Source organism: Alosa pseudoharengus, unplaced genomic scaffold, assembly GCF_046254945.1.
Source record: "Alosa pseudoharengus isolate Yale_2024_CS ecotype anadromous, Long Island Sound unplaced genomic scaffold, YU_APseudo_1.1 YU_APseudo_1.1_scf_3, whole genome shotgun sequence".
NCBI lineage: Eukaryota > Metazoa > Chordata > Actinopteri > Clupeiformes > Clupeidae > Alosa > Alosa pseudoharengus.
The window spans coordinates 6,288,393-6,304,214 of NW_027468718.1; the positions used below are offsets into that span (position 1 = coordinate 6,288,393).

At 47.5% G+C, this 15,822-nt stretch overlaps 1 protein-coding gene across 1 annotated transcript; it reads right to left on the reverse strand.

The window, feature by feature from the left end:
* Positions 1-1,417: 1,417 nt before the first annotated feature.
* On the reverse strand, positions 1,418-15,080 carry LOC143100083 (GTPase IMAP family member 9-like). The gene is made up of 7 exons (XM_076263023.1): positions 15,025-15,080; positions 13,930-14,484; positions 7,117-7,824; positions 4,313-5,017; positions 3,210-3,866; positions 2,595-2,849; positions 1,418-2,307 (listed from the first exon to the last, which is right to left on the reverse strand). The coding sequence occupies exons 4-7, from the start codon at positions 4,458-4,460 to the stop codon at positions 2,129-2,131; spliced, it is 1,239 nt and encodes a 412-aa protein (XP_076119138.1). The 5' UTR covers positions 4,461-5,017; positions 7,117-7,824; positions 13,930-14,484; positions 15,025-15,080; the 3' UTR covers positions 1,418-2,128.
* Between the last annotated feature and the right edge of the window lie 742 nt (positions 15,081-15,822).

Sequence of the window (15,822 nt, forward strand, 5' to 3'; positions counted from 1 at the left end):
TTTTCAGATATCTAGGCTATATTTAACATTTATTTTATATTTGGCCTGTTATGAAATCATGTATTGAACAATTTAAGCACAGCTCAGCAAGAAACTCAAATAGCCTAGATGCATGCTTAGCATTTTGTGATCATTAAGGCTACTTTCACAAACTCTTACAGTCAGCTGTCCTCTGATTTACCGATATCTAGGTGACATTTGTAATATTTGTTTTGTATTTGGCCCGTTATGAAATAATGTGGAACAATTTAAACACAGTGTAAAACTTAAATCCCAAATTTGGAGACATCCATGTATGTTGAAATTTACTGCAAATTCAAAACGGGATTAGTCTGGAACGGCTAACTGTACAGGGGACTGATTTACACCTTTCTGTTCGGTAAGGTCTGCTGTTTATTCTGATATATGGTTTGTCATATGTTAAACGAAGGGTTCTGAAGTATTCCACCGAGATGAATGGGTAGGGAGATGGACGCAAAACCTTCAGTAGAATTTATGATTGAATGATATTATTTACTTTTCTCGCGAACGTTCACCACAGCAATTAGGATCTAACATCTTAAAAGCTGAGAAAAAGCTCTTTCATGTGATACTTGTGATGTCTGTGTGATGAGTAGGCTACTTCGCGAGTAGTTCAACTGAGAAGAATGGGTTAATTTGGACGCACTTTCTTGCGCTGTCACTTTCTCCACTGCGTAATTTGGCCATAGGCTAAATATATATCGCTATTAGTAGGACGCAAAGCAGAATATTTAAAGGGGGCACCAAGGCCACCGTGGCCTGTAAACCTCTGATTTTCAAAGGGGCGTCACGGCCAACTCAAGGGGCTACGACGGCCATGGCCAATTCCAAACCACAGACATAATGTTGAAACAGAGCGAGCAAGTTTGTTACTGCAGCCATCCACGCTTGTTTGTATGCTTCAAGACGCAGCTTGATGAGGTCATCATCTGTGCGCCGGTAAACGCTTCAGGAGCGCATAGGCACTATTTGGGTGTAACACAAGCATTATTTTATCGGTTTTAAGGCAAAAAAAATCCGATAACGATATTAACAGATATTACATTTTTATGCTAATATCGGGCCGATAATATCGGTGGGCCGATATTATCGGACATCTCTAATTACAATGTTTAATATCAAATGTAAGCAATGCCATTTTAATAGACAAATAATATTGTTCATGGGTTCTCTCAAATCTCTGGAGGAGATGATAACATGTGATGTACTGGAATGTGTGACAGTGCATTTCTCCTAGGGGATATCTATCCTACATTTGAAATAGTTATTGGTATAATATATGGAATGTATGTTTTATAATGCATAACAGTAGAAAAAATAGAAAAACAATACACCATGCCATTTTTTATTTAAAAAAAAAGTCATTTGTAGTCATGGATGCCATCTCCTCTGCTTGCATTCAAGTCATTACATCGTAATAACACCTACACCTACCCAAAATAAACTGTCTAAAAACATCAACACGTAAATGTAGCAACAACTCAATTCAAAGCAGAACAATCACAAGCACATGCAGGTGTAAAACAGAATAAAAGCATTGTGGAAGTCACATTTCGTATCTCTTTACCATTCACTAGTAAGACAGACAGCCAATCACACAAATTCTTTGTTTTCAGCACATGAAGAGTTCTGCACTACCAGCTCAACAGCACTACACTTTAGCATTTGGTATATAAATCATTTTGCCGCAAGTGAGAGTCTTTGGCATGTTGTTCCAGATTATTGGTTTACCTAAACAATTATTCAGAGAAGGTCAAGACATTTCATAACTCATACATTGCATCTAAGACTACTTAAACCATACAAGATGGTTTGGAGATGTGCTTAATGCATGGTTTCTCCTTTTGACACATGTAACGGTCATCATCATTATGGTGTATCATTTCTTCCTGTGTCACTTCCTATTCTTGCACCTTCTAAACTGCCATTAGCAAGCATGCTAAAGTGTGTGTGATGTGTGTTTTCGCATTCTGACAATAGCAAGCATGCGAAAGTGTGTGCTGTGTGTTTTCCCATTCTGACTGATGACCCAAAGGTGTAACTGCTTCATTTTGAAAAAAAAAACAACAACTTCATAGCAGGCACGCTCCGATGATAAGGTATGCACTTACATTGGTACAAAGCATTCTGTCATGGGTCCATCTTCAACCTCCATTATCTTAACTGCAGCTGGAGTACCCTGATATTGTCCCATGTAAACTTTCTCGAAGGCTCCACTTCCAATTTGGCTTTCAGAGCATACCGTTATTTTGCTTGGGTCCACAAAAGAAATTTTCTTTTGGAGGGCTAAAAAAAATTCCAATTCAATGTGATCAAGATGTTAATGATCTAAACTATTATAACATTTGATTTTGAATATAATTTTAATCAAAGCTGTGTGCTAGCATCAACATTTGAGTCAGCACAATATTAAACAACAGATAACTAACAGGTATCAAGGCTGTGTGCTCACTGTAATGTGTCTAGATTAGAATCACACAAACTTTTGTAAGCAACTAGTCTTCATTGATGTCATCATTCTCTACTCATTCACTACTGGCAATACATAACAAACCACCCATCATTCCACTCACCTTTGTCTATTTGATCTGTTGTGTATCTGCTGTGCTCCTGTGTAACCTTGATTGTCAGCTCCTCTTCAGATTCTGGTACTTCTTTAGGTTCTGGGACTTTAGTTCCATCTTTAGGTTCCGGTTCTTTAGTTTCATCTTTAGGTTCTGGTGCTTTAGCGCCATCTTTGGGTTCTGGTACTTTAGCTCCATCTTTAGGTTCTGGTACTTTAGTTCCATCTGCTCTGGTGTTTGGGGAACTTACTAACTGTTCTCTCACTGTGTGACAACACATTAGGTATAGAAGAGTTAAAGAGGAGAGGACATGGTGGTCATTTTTTATTGATTCACCAAAACAAATATTTACTGTTATTTTTAAAAGTTTGTTTTCGGGGCTTTTTGCATTTTGCATTTGCAAGTGAAGTGTACAAGAAATCAAGTGTGAGAAAGGTATGGGATGTTATCGGACCGCAGGCTGGAATTGCGCTGGTTTTAATGTTCTGGTTAAGGGGTACAATAATGTAGCCTGAGGTGACTCCCTGTGGGGTGACACAGGTGACACCGTGAGGTATATTAGTGTGCCTCAATGCCTGAGAGTTTACAAGGAGATGAACGTTGTGAGAAAAGAAAAACACTTACGCTTAGGTTGTACACAATCCATACTTCCACAATCCATACTTCCACAATCCATACTTCTCTCAGCACTGAAAGGGAGGTTATTGTTTCCTGCCACCATTTCCACTACTTTGTCCAGTAGGTCGGAGACCTGGTCTCGATCTTGCCGGTTCAGATTGTTGAGAATATGATACCTGTTCCCACATTTCTCTACCACCCACTTCAGAGCCTCTCCCCCACTCTCAATGTGCTGCTCGAGGGTTGTGTCACCCAGCCAGTCGCCCCTGGTGAACAGCACCAGGGTGTGACCCCAGACACCCTCTCCAAGAAGCTCCAGGTGTTCCTGGAGAGCTCTTCTATGCTCTTCGTTAAAGGTGAGGCTTATACTAATGACTAGGAGCAGAGCATGGGGTCCAGGTGGAAAGAGAGAAAGGCTACCGATGAGCTCCTGTTGATCTCGAGCAGGGGTATTCTCCACAGAGTGATACAACACCCATCCCACTGCCTCAACCAGGGTGACCTTCCTCCCTGCTGCTCGTCCTTGTCTCTTCACACACGGAGCTGTTCTTGACGACGTGATGAACTCCGGCCTGCCCAGGATGGTGTTTCCTGATGAACCCTTTCCAGATCCTCTGTATCCCAGCAGCACAATCCTCAGGTCTGACACATTTGGGAGACTCCCTGTGAGATGTAAAGATAATTTAACTTGAAAAACAAAATGCAGGTCAGTGTTTTTTGCAAAATTAATAAAATAAATAAATAAAATAATGCATTAACCACACCTGTGTTTTAACCACAGTGCCCAATGAATCAGAATAATATTGTGTTTTAATCATAAATAATGAGGGAGACAAATGCATGCATAGCCCGCCCCCCGTATTAACCTCATAGTGAAGACATTCTGCAAAATCAATATATAAACCTTGGCTAATAGTTGGAAAATTACAGTAATATCAGTGGCAAAACTGGCATTTTTTAAATGTTATTCACTACTAGGTTATTCAATTAATTTGAAATTAATCAATCAAAAAGCTTGTAATTGCTTGACAGCCCTATGCCCTAAATATGTTTCTCATTAAATGGCCATGCCTTTTGGATTCTGTCTACTAAACATAATTGCGTCTCACCTGCTGATGATCTAAGGACCTCCCTCTGCCTCTGTACCTTCATCCACCTCTCCTCTGCTCTGCTCTCATCTTCTGTTTTCCTCTCTTCCAATTCCTGCAACATCTTACTCTCAATGTGAAAATGCTTGCCAGAGTTGCCTGCGACCATTTCCTCTATCTTCTTGAGCAGCTAAGTGACTTGGACTCCCTCTTGCCTGTACTTGCACAGAACATGATATCGGTTCCCACACTGCTCAACAAGCCACTGCAGGCTTTTCTTGTCACTGTCAATGTACTGCTCGATGGGAGTGCTTCCCAGCCAGCCCCCCCTTGTGAACACCACCATGGTGTGACTCCATACTTGCTCACCGAGAAGCTCCAAGTGTTGTTGTACCGCATTTTTGTATTCTTCCGTAAATGGATCTGATACGTCTAGAACCAACAGCACAGCATGAGGTCCTGGAGGACACAGAGACACACTGAGGACGATCTCCCGCTTATCACGGTCTGGGGTGTCCTTGACACTGTAACCTTTCCACCAGCCAGGCGCTTCCACCAAGGTGACCTTCCTTCCACCAACATCCCTTTCTCTCTTCACACAGCCAGCCGTCCTCTTTGAGGTGTCAAACTCCTGTCTCCCCAGAATGAGGTTTCCCACCGTACTCTTCCCACCTACTCTGTATCCCACCAGCACAATCCTCAGGTCTGATATGTGTGGAACACCACCTGCACAAAAAATGAATGTAGCTAAATGGTTACTTAATATGTTGACAATGGATGAAAAGGGCAATTCTTTCATTGTGTTACTTTAAACATCAGTTAGAAAAGTAACTAGAAGCAAGTAAAATTCAAATGACAAATACAACTTTTATTAAAACCTGATTAAAATGTCATTCTTAAAGAATCAGTAGGCTACTAATCACATGGGCTATTGTTACATTTAACCACTGTAACCTTTTTGTATTGATGCATCTTGTAACGCTATGCATTTACTAGTAGATGACTAGTAGATACCAATTGCAGGGACCAGTCTCCCTGAAGCAACTCAAGTTAAGTGCCTTGCTCAAGGGGCCATCAATGAACCCATGACTTTTGTGGCTACTGCAAGCTAGCCAAGCTCCCTAAACATTACACTAACACCACCCCTACCACCACACCATCCCATGGCTTACCAGCTTTCTGGGGTACTCTGGGCTAATCATGCAATTCCCATTTAGAAAGCATGCGTGTAATTGGTATTTGGGTAATGGTGAAGTAATGCATTGCATTGGTGTCTGGGCAGGGGCGATTCTAGACCTAGAGCTTTGCTGGGGCACAGGCCCCCAACTCCCAATACATAAAAAAAATAAATAACTGTGCGCGCAATATGAAATAAATGGCTAGCCTGATATGGACCATCACATATCTCCCCTAGGTCACAGACATCCTCCTCCATACTCTGAATAGTTTTACGTCTAGCCCCCATCATGTCCTCATCCGTTTCTTGCCTGTCTCTCTCCTCCTCCTCCTCCCCCTGCCTGGTACTGGACTGCCCAGCCTGTGCTATTTCTCCCCTCTCTTCTCCTTCTCTTCGACCTTCTTCTCCTCCTCCTCCTCCAGCACTCTCTCCCTCAATTGTTGTAGCAGCAACTATCCAGAAACATCCAAACACAGGCATAAGTAGGCCTATACTCACTGCATGAATTTAATAGGCTTTCCTACTAACACAAGGGAAGCTTATTTTTAGTCAAAATTGAGATATACTTCCCTCCCAGGCAAGGGTCCTATAGACATCCTGGCAATACTGCAGTTCTTTGTAGCTTAAATAGCCTACTAAAGCCTTCATACTGACTTTTGGTGATAATTTGCAAATGTAGCCTATAATAATCTACACAGATGGCTACTCTGATTCTGTATATTATTATAGGCTACATTTGCAAATACAGCAAACTTATTTAAGTTTGCCATTAAACCATTGATCAAATCACAGCACTGGCTATTACCAGCTATGTTAATGTTACCGTTAATGTGGGCAAAATTATCATACCTCCCTCATCCTCCTCACTGTTCCTCTCTCCCTCTGCCTCTGTTCAGGAAGAACTTTCTGATGTCCATCTCTGAATAGTTTATCAGAAGGCTATGTTTAGTTTTACAGTAGGACAGCTTCACAAACAGTATAGGCTACTTTTACAGGACTCTCTCTACAGTATACGTATAAATCCTTATTAATTGTCCGCATGTGTGCATGCAGCCTACGCATGGTGTGAGTGTGTGTGTGTGTGAGAGAGCACTTACTAGCTGGTAAACTGTTGCTAAATTTAGGATACAATGACGCTAAGCATTGAAAAACAGATGCTAGTTATGTGGGTAACACTCTCTAACAGCGATCAACTTGTCATTTTTTCTGTCAAACAAGTTGTGAATTTGTTGTAACATTAAACAGGGGACGACTTACTCTGTGCTCAAAGTGATGTAAGAGCTCCAGCGGATTCCACAGTGTATGTGCAGTACAACGAAACACTCGGAAGAATCATGTGAACGATTTTCATTGGTTGTTGCGTTCAATCTTACCCAGCTACAGAGGTGCTATTTCCTGATTGGCTATTATGGCCCCTTTCTTTATTCCTTGTTTTTTTTTTATTGGCTGGTAAGTGACAGGCTCGAGCCATGATTAAAGCAGGCACCGAGATGCGCTCATGAATGTCGTTTCCAGCTAGAGCCGCGCTAGAATTTTACTGGGGCACTGGAGACTTTTACTAAGGCACGTGCCCCAGTGAATAAGGTCTAGTGACGCCCCTGTGTCTGGGTCTGTGTGTCCAAGTGTGTTCTGAAGTATGAGATCTTACCTGCTGCTCCTCTCAGGTTCTCTCTGTGAGCCTTCACTCTCATCATCCTGCCTTTTGCTCTTCTATCATCTTCCTCTTGCTTCTCCTTCAGTTCGCGCAAAGTCCTGCTGTCAAACTCGAAATAAGCACTGTTGCTACCTACTACCATCAATTCTATCTTCTTTAGCAACTCCTTCACTTGACCTTCATCCTGTTGGTCAACATTGTTGAGAGCATGGTACCTTCTCCCACATTTAGCAACAAGCCATTGCAAGGCTTTTCCCTCACTCTCAATGTGCTGCTCAATAGTAGTGTTTCCCAGCCAGTCTCCATAGGTGAACAGCAGTATAATGTTCCTCCAGATTCTGTCCCCAAATAGCTTCAGATGCTCTACTATGGATTGTCTGTATTGTTCTATGAATGAACGATTCATATCGATGACAAGAAGGACAGCATGAGGTCCAGGAGCACACAAAGACACACTCAGGATAATCTCCCTTCTGTCAAATTCTAAAATATTCTGTAGAGTTTTGTTCCTCCACCAGCCAGGCGGCTCCACTAATGTGACCTTCCACCCCGCTACTTCTCCGTGTCTCTTCGCACATGGAGATGTTCTCACAGATGTTTCAAACTCCTGTCGGCCCAGGATCGTGTTCCCAGATGAACTCTTCCCAGATCCTCTGTATCCCAGCAGGAGAATCCGCAAGTCTGGGATAAGTGGTGAATCATCTGGTTTAAACAAAAAATATGAAACTCAGTCAAACATGGAGGCACTACGTCTAATGTGGTACTAATTCAAGCAACATTACTGAACATGATATGTATATGCTGTGATATGTCAACATATTGTAATGATCTGAGCCTAGCTGTTATCACTGTACTCCCATAATGCTGTGCGTGTGTGTGTGTGTAATGTTGATGTTGGTTTAGTATGAGTAATGGCGTTTACCTTGTCATGTATGGTTAGCTGGTATAGTCTTTCTTTATGTTGTACCTCATGTGTTTACCCTGTGTATTGTATGTGACTACCCTGTTTGTGTATCGTGCTTGTTTAATTGACCTCCCTTGTGTTGCCTGTTTAATGACGTTCGTGTTTTTGGTGCGTAACCATTAAAGACCATTTTGAGACAACCTTGCAGATTGTTACATTGGTGTCAGAAGTGGGATGACGACCCCTACTGGACGGGAGGAGAAAGCTGCAACTGATTACCTGACGATGATGAGTTTCCTGCCAAGACGGCTCTTCGACAGCACGCTCGCCCATGGCCACCTGCTGAGCCCAGCAGACTGAGCCAGCCTGCAGCGTGACCGTGATGAAGAGACCCGCCCCCGGCCACAGGAGGAAACGAACCGGGCTGATGGCAGCATCCCGCCACTTGAACCCGCTCCACACGGGAGCGATGGAAACCGGCCGGTCCTCGGTGCGACGGCGGCGGTAGAAGGGCGCCCCAGCGTAAAGTTGCCCCACTACAATGGCGAAAGGCCGCTGGCGACATACCTGGTACAGGTCCGGCTGGCAGCAGAGCTGAATGGCTGGTCGGCGGAGAGAACGGGCGTACAGGTGGCGTTGGCCCTGGAGGGGGAAGCGCTACAAGTATTAGAAGATCTGCCACCGGCGGAGCAAGTAAGCTGGACTGCAATCGAAGCAGCTCTGCAACGACGATTCGGCCAGAGAATCTTCATCAGCGATGCCAGAGAACAACTCGCTTCCAGACGGCGACACAAGGACGAGAGACTGGGCAAGTTCGCGGCTGACCTGCAGCTGTATGCCCGGCGGGGCTACCCAACGTACAGCCAGGGTCTACATGAAGAGATGGCACTGGAAGCGTTCGTGCGAGGCATCCACCCAGAGCGGCTAAAAGAACATCTTCGCCTGAGCGCCCCCAGCTCGCTGTCCGTGGCGCTCGCGGAAGCCGAACGGGTGGAAAACATCTTCCGCACAACAGAGTCGCGGCATTGCGTACGCCAGACATCGATGGAGGTGACGCGGCAGACCACGGCACAGCCACCACAACGGCGCCCACGCGAGTGGAAGAGGCCGGCCAGCGGAGACGGATGCCACCGGTGTGGCGAGCCGGGACACATCGCGTGGTACTGCCCAGCCCCGGCACCCCTCACGCTCGCACCCCAGTTACTAGAAGAAGGTGGCACGGCGGGAGGGGCTATGGATTGCATACGGCTGGGCCGGCTCGGCCAAACCAGAGGACTGTATGTGGACTGCACGCTAGATGGGACTCGGTGTCGCGCCTTGATCGATACTGGCTCCACCATCTCGCTTGTGCGCCCCGGTCTCTTACCCGGCACGCTGGTAGCCAGACCCAGAGGCTGGGAAAAGACAAAAACGCGCATCACAACAGTTACCGAAGAGCGAGCGGAACTGTATGGACAAAAAGTGGTGTGCGTGTGCATCAACGGTGAGACGGCGAGCCGCCGGCTTTGGTTGGCTAGCATTCAGGATGATTGCATTCTCGGCCTGGACGTGCTAGAGAAATGGGGGGCTGTGGTGGACATTTCCCGGTTCACACTACACTTAGGGACGAGCAGCGTAGTGTTGCACACGGCGGGGAAAACAGAGCATGAAGTGCGGAGAGCTGGCGCGACGAAGAACTCTCCAACTCGCTCCACACAAGCCCGCAGGAAGCAAACTCGCAAAGAGTGCTCGCCATCCAAGACTCCGCCCCTCCCCACACAAGCCCGCGAAACTCAAGCCCGCGAAAACAACAGGTCTCGTCCAGGTCCGCTTGCTGAGTTCCCCACTGCTCAGCTCACGCCCACTAGAGAGGAGCCAGGAGCGCGGGTTGAGCAATCACCACTCTCCACTCAGAGAGCGCGGCCCTCTGTAGAGACAAGGCAAGCCGTAAATGAACTCTGCACTCGTAGCTGTGAGGGGCTGAGTGAAGCACAGGGTAGCCAGGTGCGGAGACTACTAGCAGCGTACGCCGACATCTTCGCTGCAAGAGATGAGGACTGCACCCGAACGAGCCTGGTCCAACACGATATCGACACCGGAAATGCTCGGCCCATCCGACTTCAGCCTCATCGCTTACCGTTCGCCAAACGACAAGCAGCTGAAGAAAAGATCAAGGAAATGGCCGCGGCAGGAGTGATAGAGCCAAGCAGTAGTCCCTGGGCTGCGCCGGCTGTACTCGTCCGGAAGAAGGACGGCTCGTGGCGGTTCTGTGTTGACTACAGGCGCCTCAACCAGGTAACCCGGAAAGACTCCTACCCGCTCCCCCGCATTGACGATGCACTGGACAGCATTGCCGGCTCCTGCTGGTTTAGCTCGCTGGACTTGCGCAGTGGCTACTGGCAGATTGAACTAGCCCCGGAAGCTCGGCCGAAGACAGCGTTTACCATCGGGCAAGGGCTGTGGCAGTTCCGGGTACTTCCGTTCGGCCTATGCAACGGGCCAGCGAACTTTGAGCGGCTGATGGAGCGTGTCCTGGCGGGCATTCCACGAACATGCTGCGTGGTTTACCTGGACGACATCCTGTGTCATGCAACAGACTTCACCGGTGCCATAGGACATCTGGAAAAGGTGTTCGATGCCATACGGGGTGCTGGGCTCAAACTGCACCCGAAAAAGTGCCACCTGTTCCGGAGGCAAACCGGATTCCTGGGCCATGTCGTGGGGGCCGCCGGAGTGGCCACCGACCCAGCTAAGGTGGAGACGGTGAGACGTTGGCCTGTTCCGCGCGATGGTGCTGAGCTGCGGAGCTTCCTGGGCCTGGCGTCATATTACCGGCGTTTCATCCGGGACTTTGCTACAGTCGCCAGCCCGCTGCATCGTTTGACGCACAAAGGCCAGCTCTTCGAGTGGACGCGAGAGTGCGACGCGGCATTCCGGCGGCTGCGGAGGGCGCTATGTGAGGCCCCAGTGCTCGCTTTCCCTGACCCTCAACTGCCGTTCATCCTGGACACCGACGCCAGCGACGTGGGCGTCGGCGCCGTCCTCTCTCAAGCAGGCGAGCAGGGCGAGCAGGTGGTCGCATACTTCAGCCGCTCACTGGACCGAGCGGAGAAGAACTACTGCGTGACCCGCAGAGAACTGTTGGCTGTGGTGGTGGCAGTGCGCCATTTCCGAACCTACCTCTACGGCAAACGGTTCCTGCTGAGAACGGACCATGCATCGCTCACCTGGCTGCTGAACTTCAAAGAACCAGAGGGCCAGCTGGCTCGCTGGCTGGAGGCACTCCAGGACTACGACATGGAGATTCGACACCGGGCGGGTCGCCTTCACGGCAACGTGGACGCCCTGTCCAGGCGTCCGTGTGCAGCAGACCAGTGCCAGCACTGCCACCGGAGGGAGGAGAGGAGCCTGGCCGCGGCTCAACCGGAGCCCGCTCGTCGGCTACAGGCTGCATCACCGCTGGCAGAGAGAGAGAGAGTCGCTGTTTTCAACGCCCACCAGCGTCGCGCCAACGAGAGGGTCAACGCTCGCCAACAGCACGCCAGCGAGAGACTCAACGCTCGCCAGCGCCGCGCCATCAAGAGAGCCACCGCTCGCCAGCTTCACGCCAGCGAGAGAGACAACGCACCGCAGCCCAACGCCACAACACAGCACTGCAGAGCGGCAGCTGAGGCCATGGACGCGCAGTCGCCGGTGGACGTGATGTCGAGGGAGGAGATCCGGAAGGCGCAATCGGAGGACGCCACGCTTGGCCGAGTGTGGTCATGGATCGAAGCCGGTCAGCGACCGCCATGGACTGACGTATTAGCACTCGATCCAGAGACCAAAGCGATTTATTCACAGTGGCCGGGAATAGTAGCACGTCAAGGACTGTTGTATAGACACTGGCGAGCCCCCGATCGACAATCTGACATTTTCCAGTTGCTGGTTCCTGCTGGATTACGAGCCCGTGTACTGGAACAGGTACATGGGGCTGTGGGGGCGGCTCATTTCGGCATCGCAAAAACTCTTCGTCGGCTGAGAAGCCACTTCTATTGGCCGGGATGCAGGCTGGACGTTGAACTGCATGTTCACTGCTGTGACGCTTGCACAGCGAAGAAGGGCCCCGCGCGACGCTCGCACGCTCCGCTGCAGCAATACGCAGTCGCGGCTCCCATGGAGCGGGTAGCCGTCGATATCATGGGCCCACTGCCAGTCACAGAGCGGGGAAATCGCTACGTGCTCGTAGCTATGGACTATTTCACTAAGTGGCCGGAGGCGTATGCAGTGCCAGATCAGAGCGCCCACACGACAGCGGACAGACTGGTCACTGAGATGTTCTGCCGGTTCGGGGCACCGGAAGAGCTCCACAGCGACCAAGGGCGGAATTTCGAGGCGGAGGTGTTTGCTGAGGTTTGCCAGCGCATGGGCATCCGGAAAACGAGAACGACACCTCTGCATCCACAAAGTGACGGGCTGGTCGAACGGTTTAACCGGACGCTAGCAGTGCAGCTGGCCATATTGGCCGACCGCCGACAAAAGGACTGGGACTTACACTTGCCCCTGGTGCTATGGGCATATCGCACAGCGGTGCAAGAGTCAACGAAATGCACACCGGCAGCTCTGATGTTCGGGCGAGAGCTACGCACGCCGGTGGACTTGGTGTTCGGTTCGCCTCCGGAAGCGGAGATTGGAGGTAAGCCAGGGCTGGAATACTACAAGCAGCTACGCGAGAGACTCAAAGGAGTACATGAGTTGGCCCGGCAGGCTATGAGTGAAGCTGGAATACGTCAAAAGCGAGCTTACGATACGCGCTGTCGCGGCCAGGAGTTCCAGACCGGCGATAAAGTGTGGGTGTACTGCCCGGAGAGAAAGAAAGGCATTTCCCCGAAACTCACTAGCCAGTGGGTCGGGCCGTGCGATGTCTTAGAGAAGCTGTCTGATGTGGTCTATCGTGTGAGACTGATTAAGCGTCGGAGAGTTGTGGCTCTCCACCGTGATCGACTGGCCCCGTATCGACCCCTGGCCTCAGCTGAGGGTCGTGGAGACTTTGACACTGACTCTGTGGAACTTGGTGACAATGGAGCTGTGGCTCTAACACCGATCACCGTGCAGCCTTCACCGGAAGTCACCGCCGCGACAGCGGGGCGCCCACAACGCCAGCGTCGCGTCCCAGCCAGGCTCATGGACTGACGTAGGGTAAGACTTGAGTCAAGGGGACATGGACCAAGTCTCGGGGGGCTGTGTAATGATCTGAGCCTAGCTGTTATCACTGTACTCCCATAATGCTGTGCGTGTGTGTGTGTGTAATGTTGATGTTGGTTTAGTATGAGTAATGGCGTTTACCTTGTCATGTATGGTTAGCTGGTATAGTCTTTCTTTATGTTGTACCTCATGTGTTTACCCTGTGTATTGTATGTGACTACCCTGTTTGTGTATCGTGCTTGTTTAATTGACCTCCCTTGTGTTGCCTGTTTAATGACATTCGTGTTTTTGGTGCGTAACCATTAAAGACCATTTTGAGACAACCTTGCAGATTGTTACAATATGTTAGCTTCAGTAGCCAGTGTTTGCAGCCAGCACAATCAGCAGAGAAGAATCTTAGATTTGTTTGACAGAAAAATGTTACCACTCCATTGAGAATTTCTCACATTGGTTGGAGAATGAATGTGCTTCAGTAATTAAATTGACTTCAGGCAATGCCTGTCTTTGCAAACCATTGCAAACTATTAGGCTACAAACTGTTTCATTTCTATCATGCCAGATAGTAATTGACTGATCTATGATTATACATGTTTGTCTTATGTGTCTGTATCTACCATCTTTATTGTGTTATCGATACGACTGTGTTAATGTATCTACCACGACTGTGTTAGTGTATCTACCATCTTTATTGTGCTATCAAAATGACTGTGACACAATTGGCAGTTTCTTCCACCACTCACCTGCAATGAGAGGGAGAGGCCTGTTGTTACTGCTGCAGCTGCTGCCTCTACATCCCCCTGAGAAAGACACACATTTCAGATGAGAGGAGGGAAACTCAGACAGGGGAGAGGAGCCGGAGGAAGAGAGGGAATACAGGGAGGAGAAGAAGAAGAATAGAATATATGTTTATTAGGCCAGTGTGTGGTATGCAGTGTATTTAATCAGAGTTGACACATTGTTTCCAACCTGTGCTGACAGATTTCGAGTCAGACTTATTTCTGGTTCCAGCTAGTTCCTTCTCCAAGTCTTTTGCCATCTGGTGCAGGTTCATCTTCTGTAGGATTTGAGACACTACCTGGCCAGAATCATCCTTTGAATAGGTTTCCACTATTACATCTATGGTTTCATCACAATTTGCTCTTTCCAGCATTGACCATGGAACCTGGCCCATGTCATTCAAATGATACTTGAACTTCTTGAAGTCAGCCAGGCTGAGGTTCTCCATCGTTCTCCTCAGTGTGTTTTGGAGTGAGTTCATAGTGGCACCTGCCATATCAACTCATATGCAAAAAAGTCTGAAAAAAACCCCAGTAGGAATAAAATGTCAATTGTAAAGTGGTTTCTTACACAGTACACACAACCTTAGATTCTCAAAGTTCCATATTCATAAGGAAAAGAAAATTGCTTGTACTGTATGTTTACACTTTATGTGGGGATCTACTTGGCCCCGCCCCCAACAATGATGACTACTCTGCCTGCTTGCAGCTTGGAACAATCACACCATGAGGAAATGCAACGAGAACAAATGTCACAAAACCAGTTTGATTATTTAGTTTTTTCAACACACTGCTGTGCAGCACAACATTTTGAGCACTTTTGTTAGTTCAGTAAATATAACCTGATTTAACCGAGAGAGAGGAGATATTCAGTGTGAGTTAACCTCAACATGTTTAATTTAATTTAATCAACCAATTCATATCCACTGTATTATAGTCAGATGTAATGCAAGGTCACATATCCTTACTGTAAGTGTGCAGCACATCTGAGATTTGTGATTCTTTCTCTCACTTCCTCAATGCCATCTGTGAGAAATCAGTAGCACAAATGAGACTCACCAGAAGGGCTGAACTGTGTTCTCAACATCTATTCACAAATCAGCAGAGTTCTCCTCCTCTTGCTAGCTCCTGTGTCTTCAGAAGGACAAATGGCCGACCGTAATGTTAACTCGCTCACCCAGTTAGACTCCGGGAGAAAGAACATCTGTTGCTGGGCAAGGTGTTGTTTTTCTAGCACATTCCCATTGATATTGGGAACCATTTCTTTTTTTCTGAAGACCTTTAATCATCAGCAGTGATCATCCATTCAGAACACATAGAGCATATGGTTGCCCAGCAACATTGTTGACTAACGAATCTTCCCCTTTACAGGAAGTCATATGTGGAGACTGACTAGCTTGTCCATTTTTTGTTAATTATTTTACTTGCACACACAGACACACAGACAGACACACACACACTCACTGTGAAAGGTAGGCTATGAAATGGTTATGACCCCGCCAGTCCAATTAATGAAAGTAAATCTAATTCAGCCTATTCTAAACATCACTGTTGGATGTCATTGGCGGGATGTCAAGAAGTATAGGCTTTTTGGTGGTGTTTTTTTATTCACAAATGAGCAAAGCAAATGAAGAGTTTGATTTTAGAACAGTGACATGGACTTCCAGTGGTTGACCAGTAGATGTCAGTGTTGTAGACCCTGTACCCTAGCTCCTTCTCTATTATGTCAGAAATGGGTTGGGTTGGTGTGGTCTCAAGTTAAATTAGTTTTAAGCTATACTTTATTTGTCCTGTAGGAAATGTTCAATCTGGTACACACATACTTAGAGCTGTGAGCTCACTCGGAGCCTGCGCATA

Bases quoted from the DNA above. Each gene is read 5' to 3' on its own strand.
- LOC143100083 (XM_076263023.1), bottom strand. From the start codon at position 4,460: ATGGTCGCAGGCAACTCTGGCAAGCATTTTCACATTGAGAGTAAGATG. The intron at 3,867-4,312 runs GTGAGACGCAAT...TACATCTCACAG, and splicing joins GGTCCTTAGATCATCAGCAG to GGAGTCTCCCAAATGTGTCA. The intron at 2,850-3,209 runs GTAAGTGTTTTT...GTTGTCACACAG, and splicing joins GGATTGTGTACAACCTAAGC to TGAGAGAACAGTTAGTAAGT.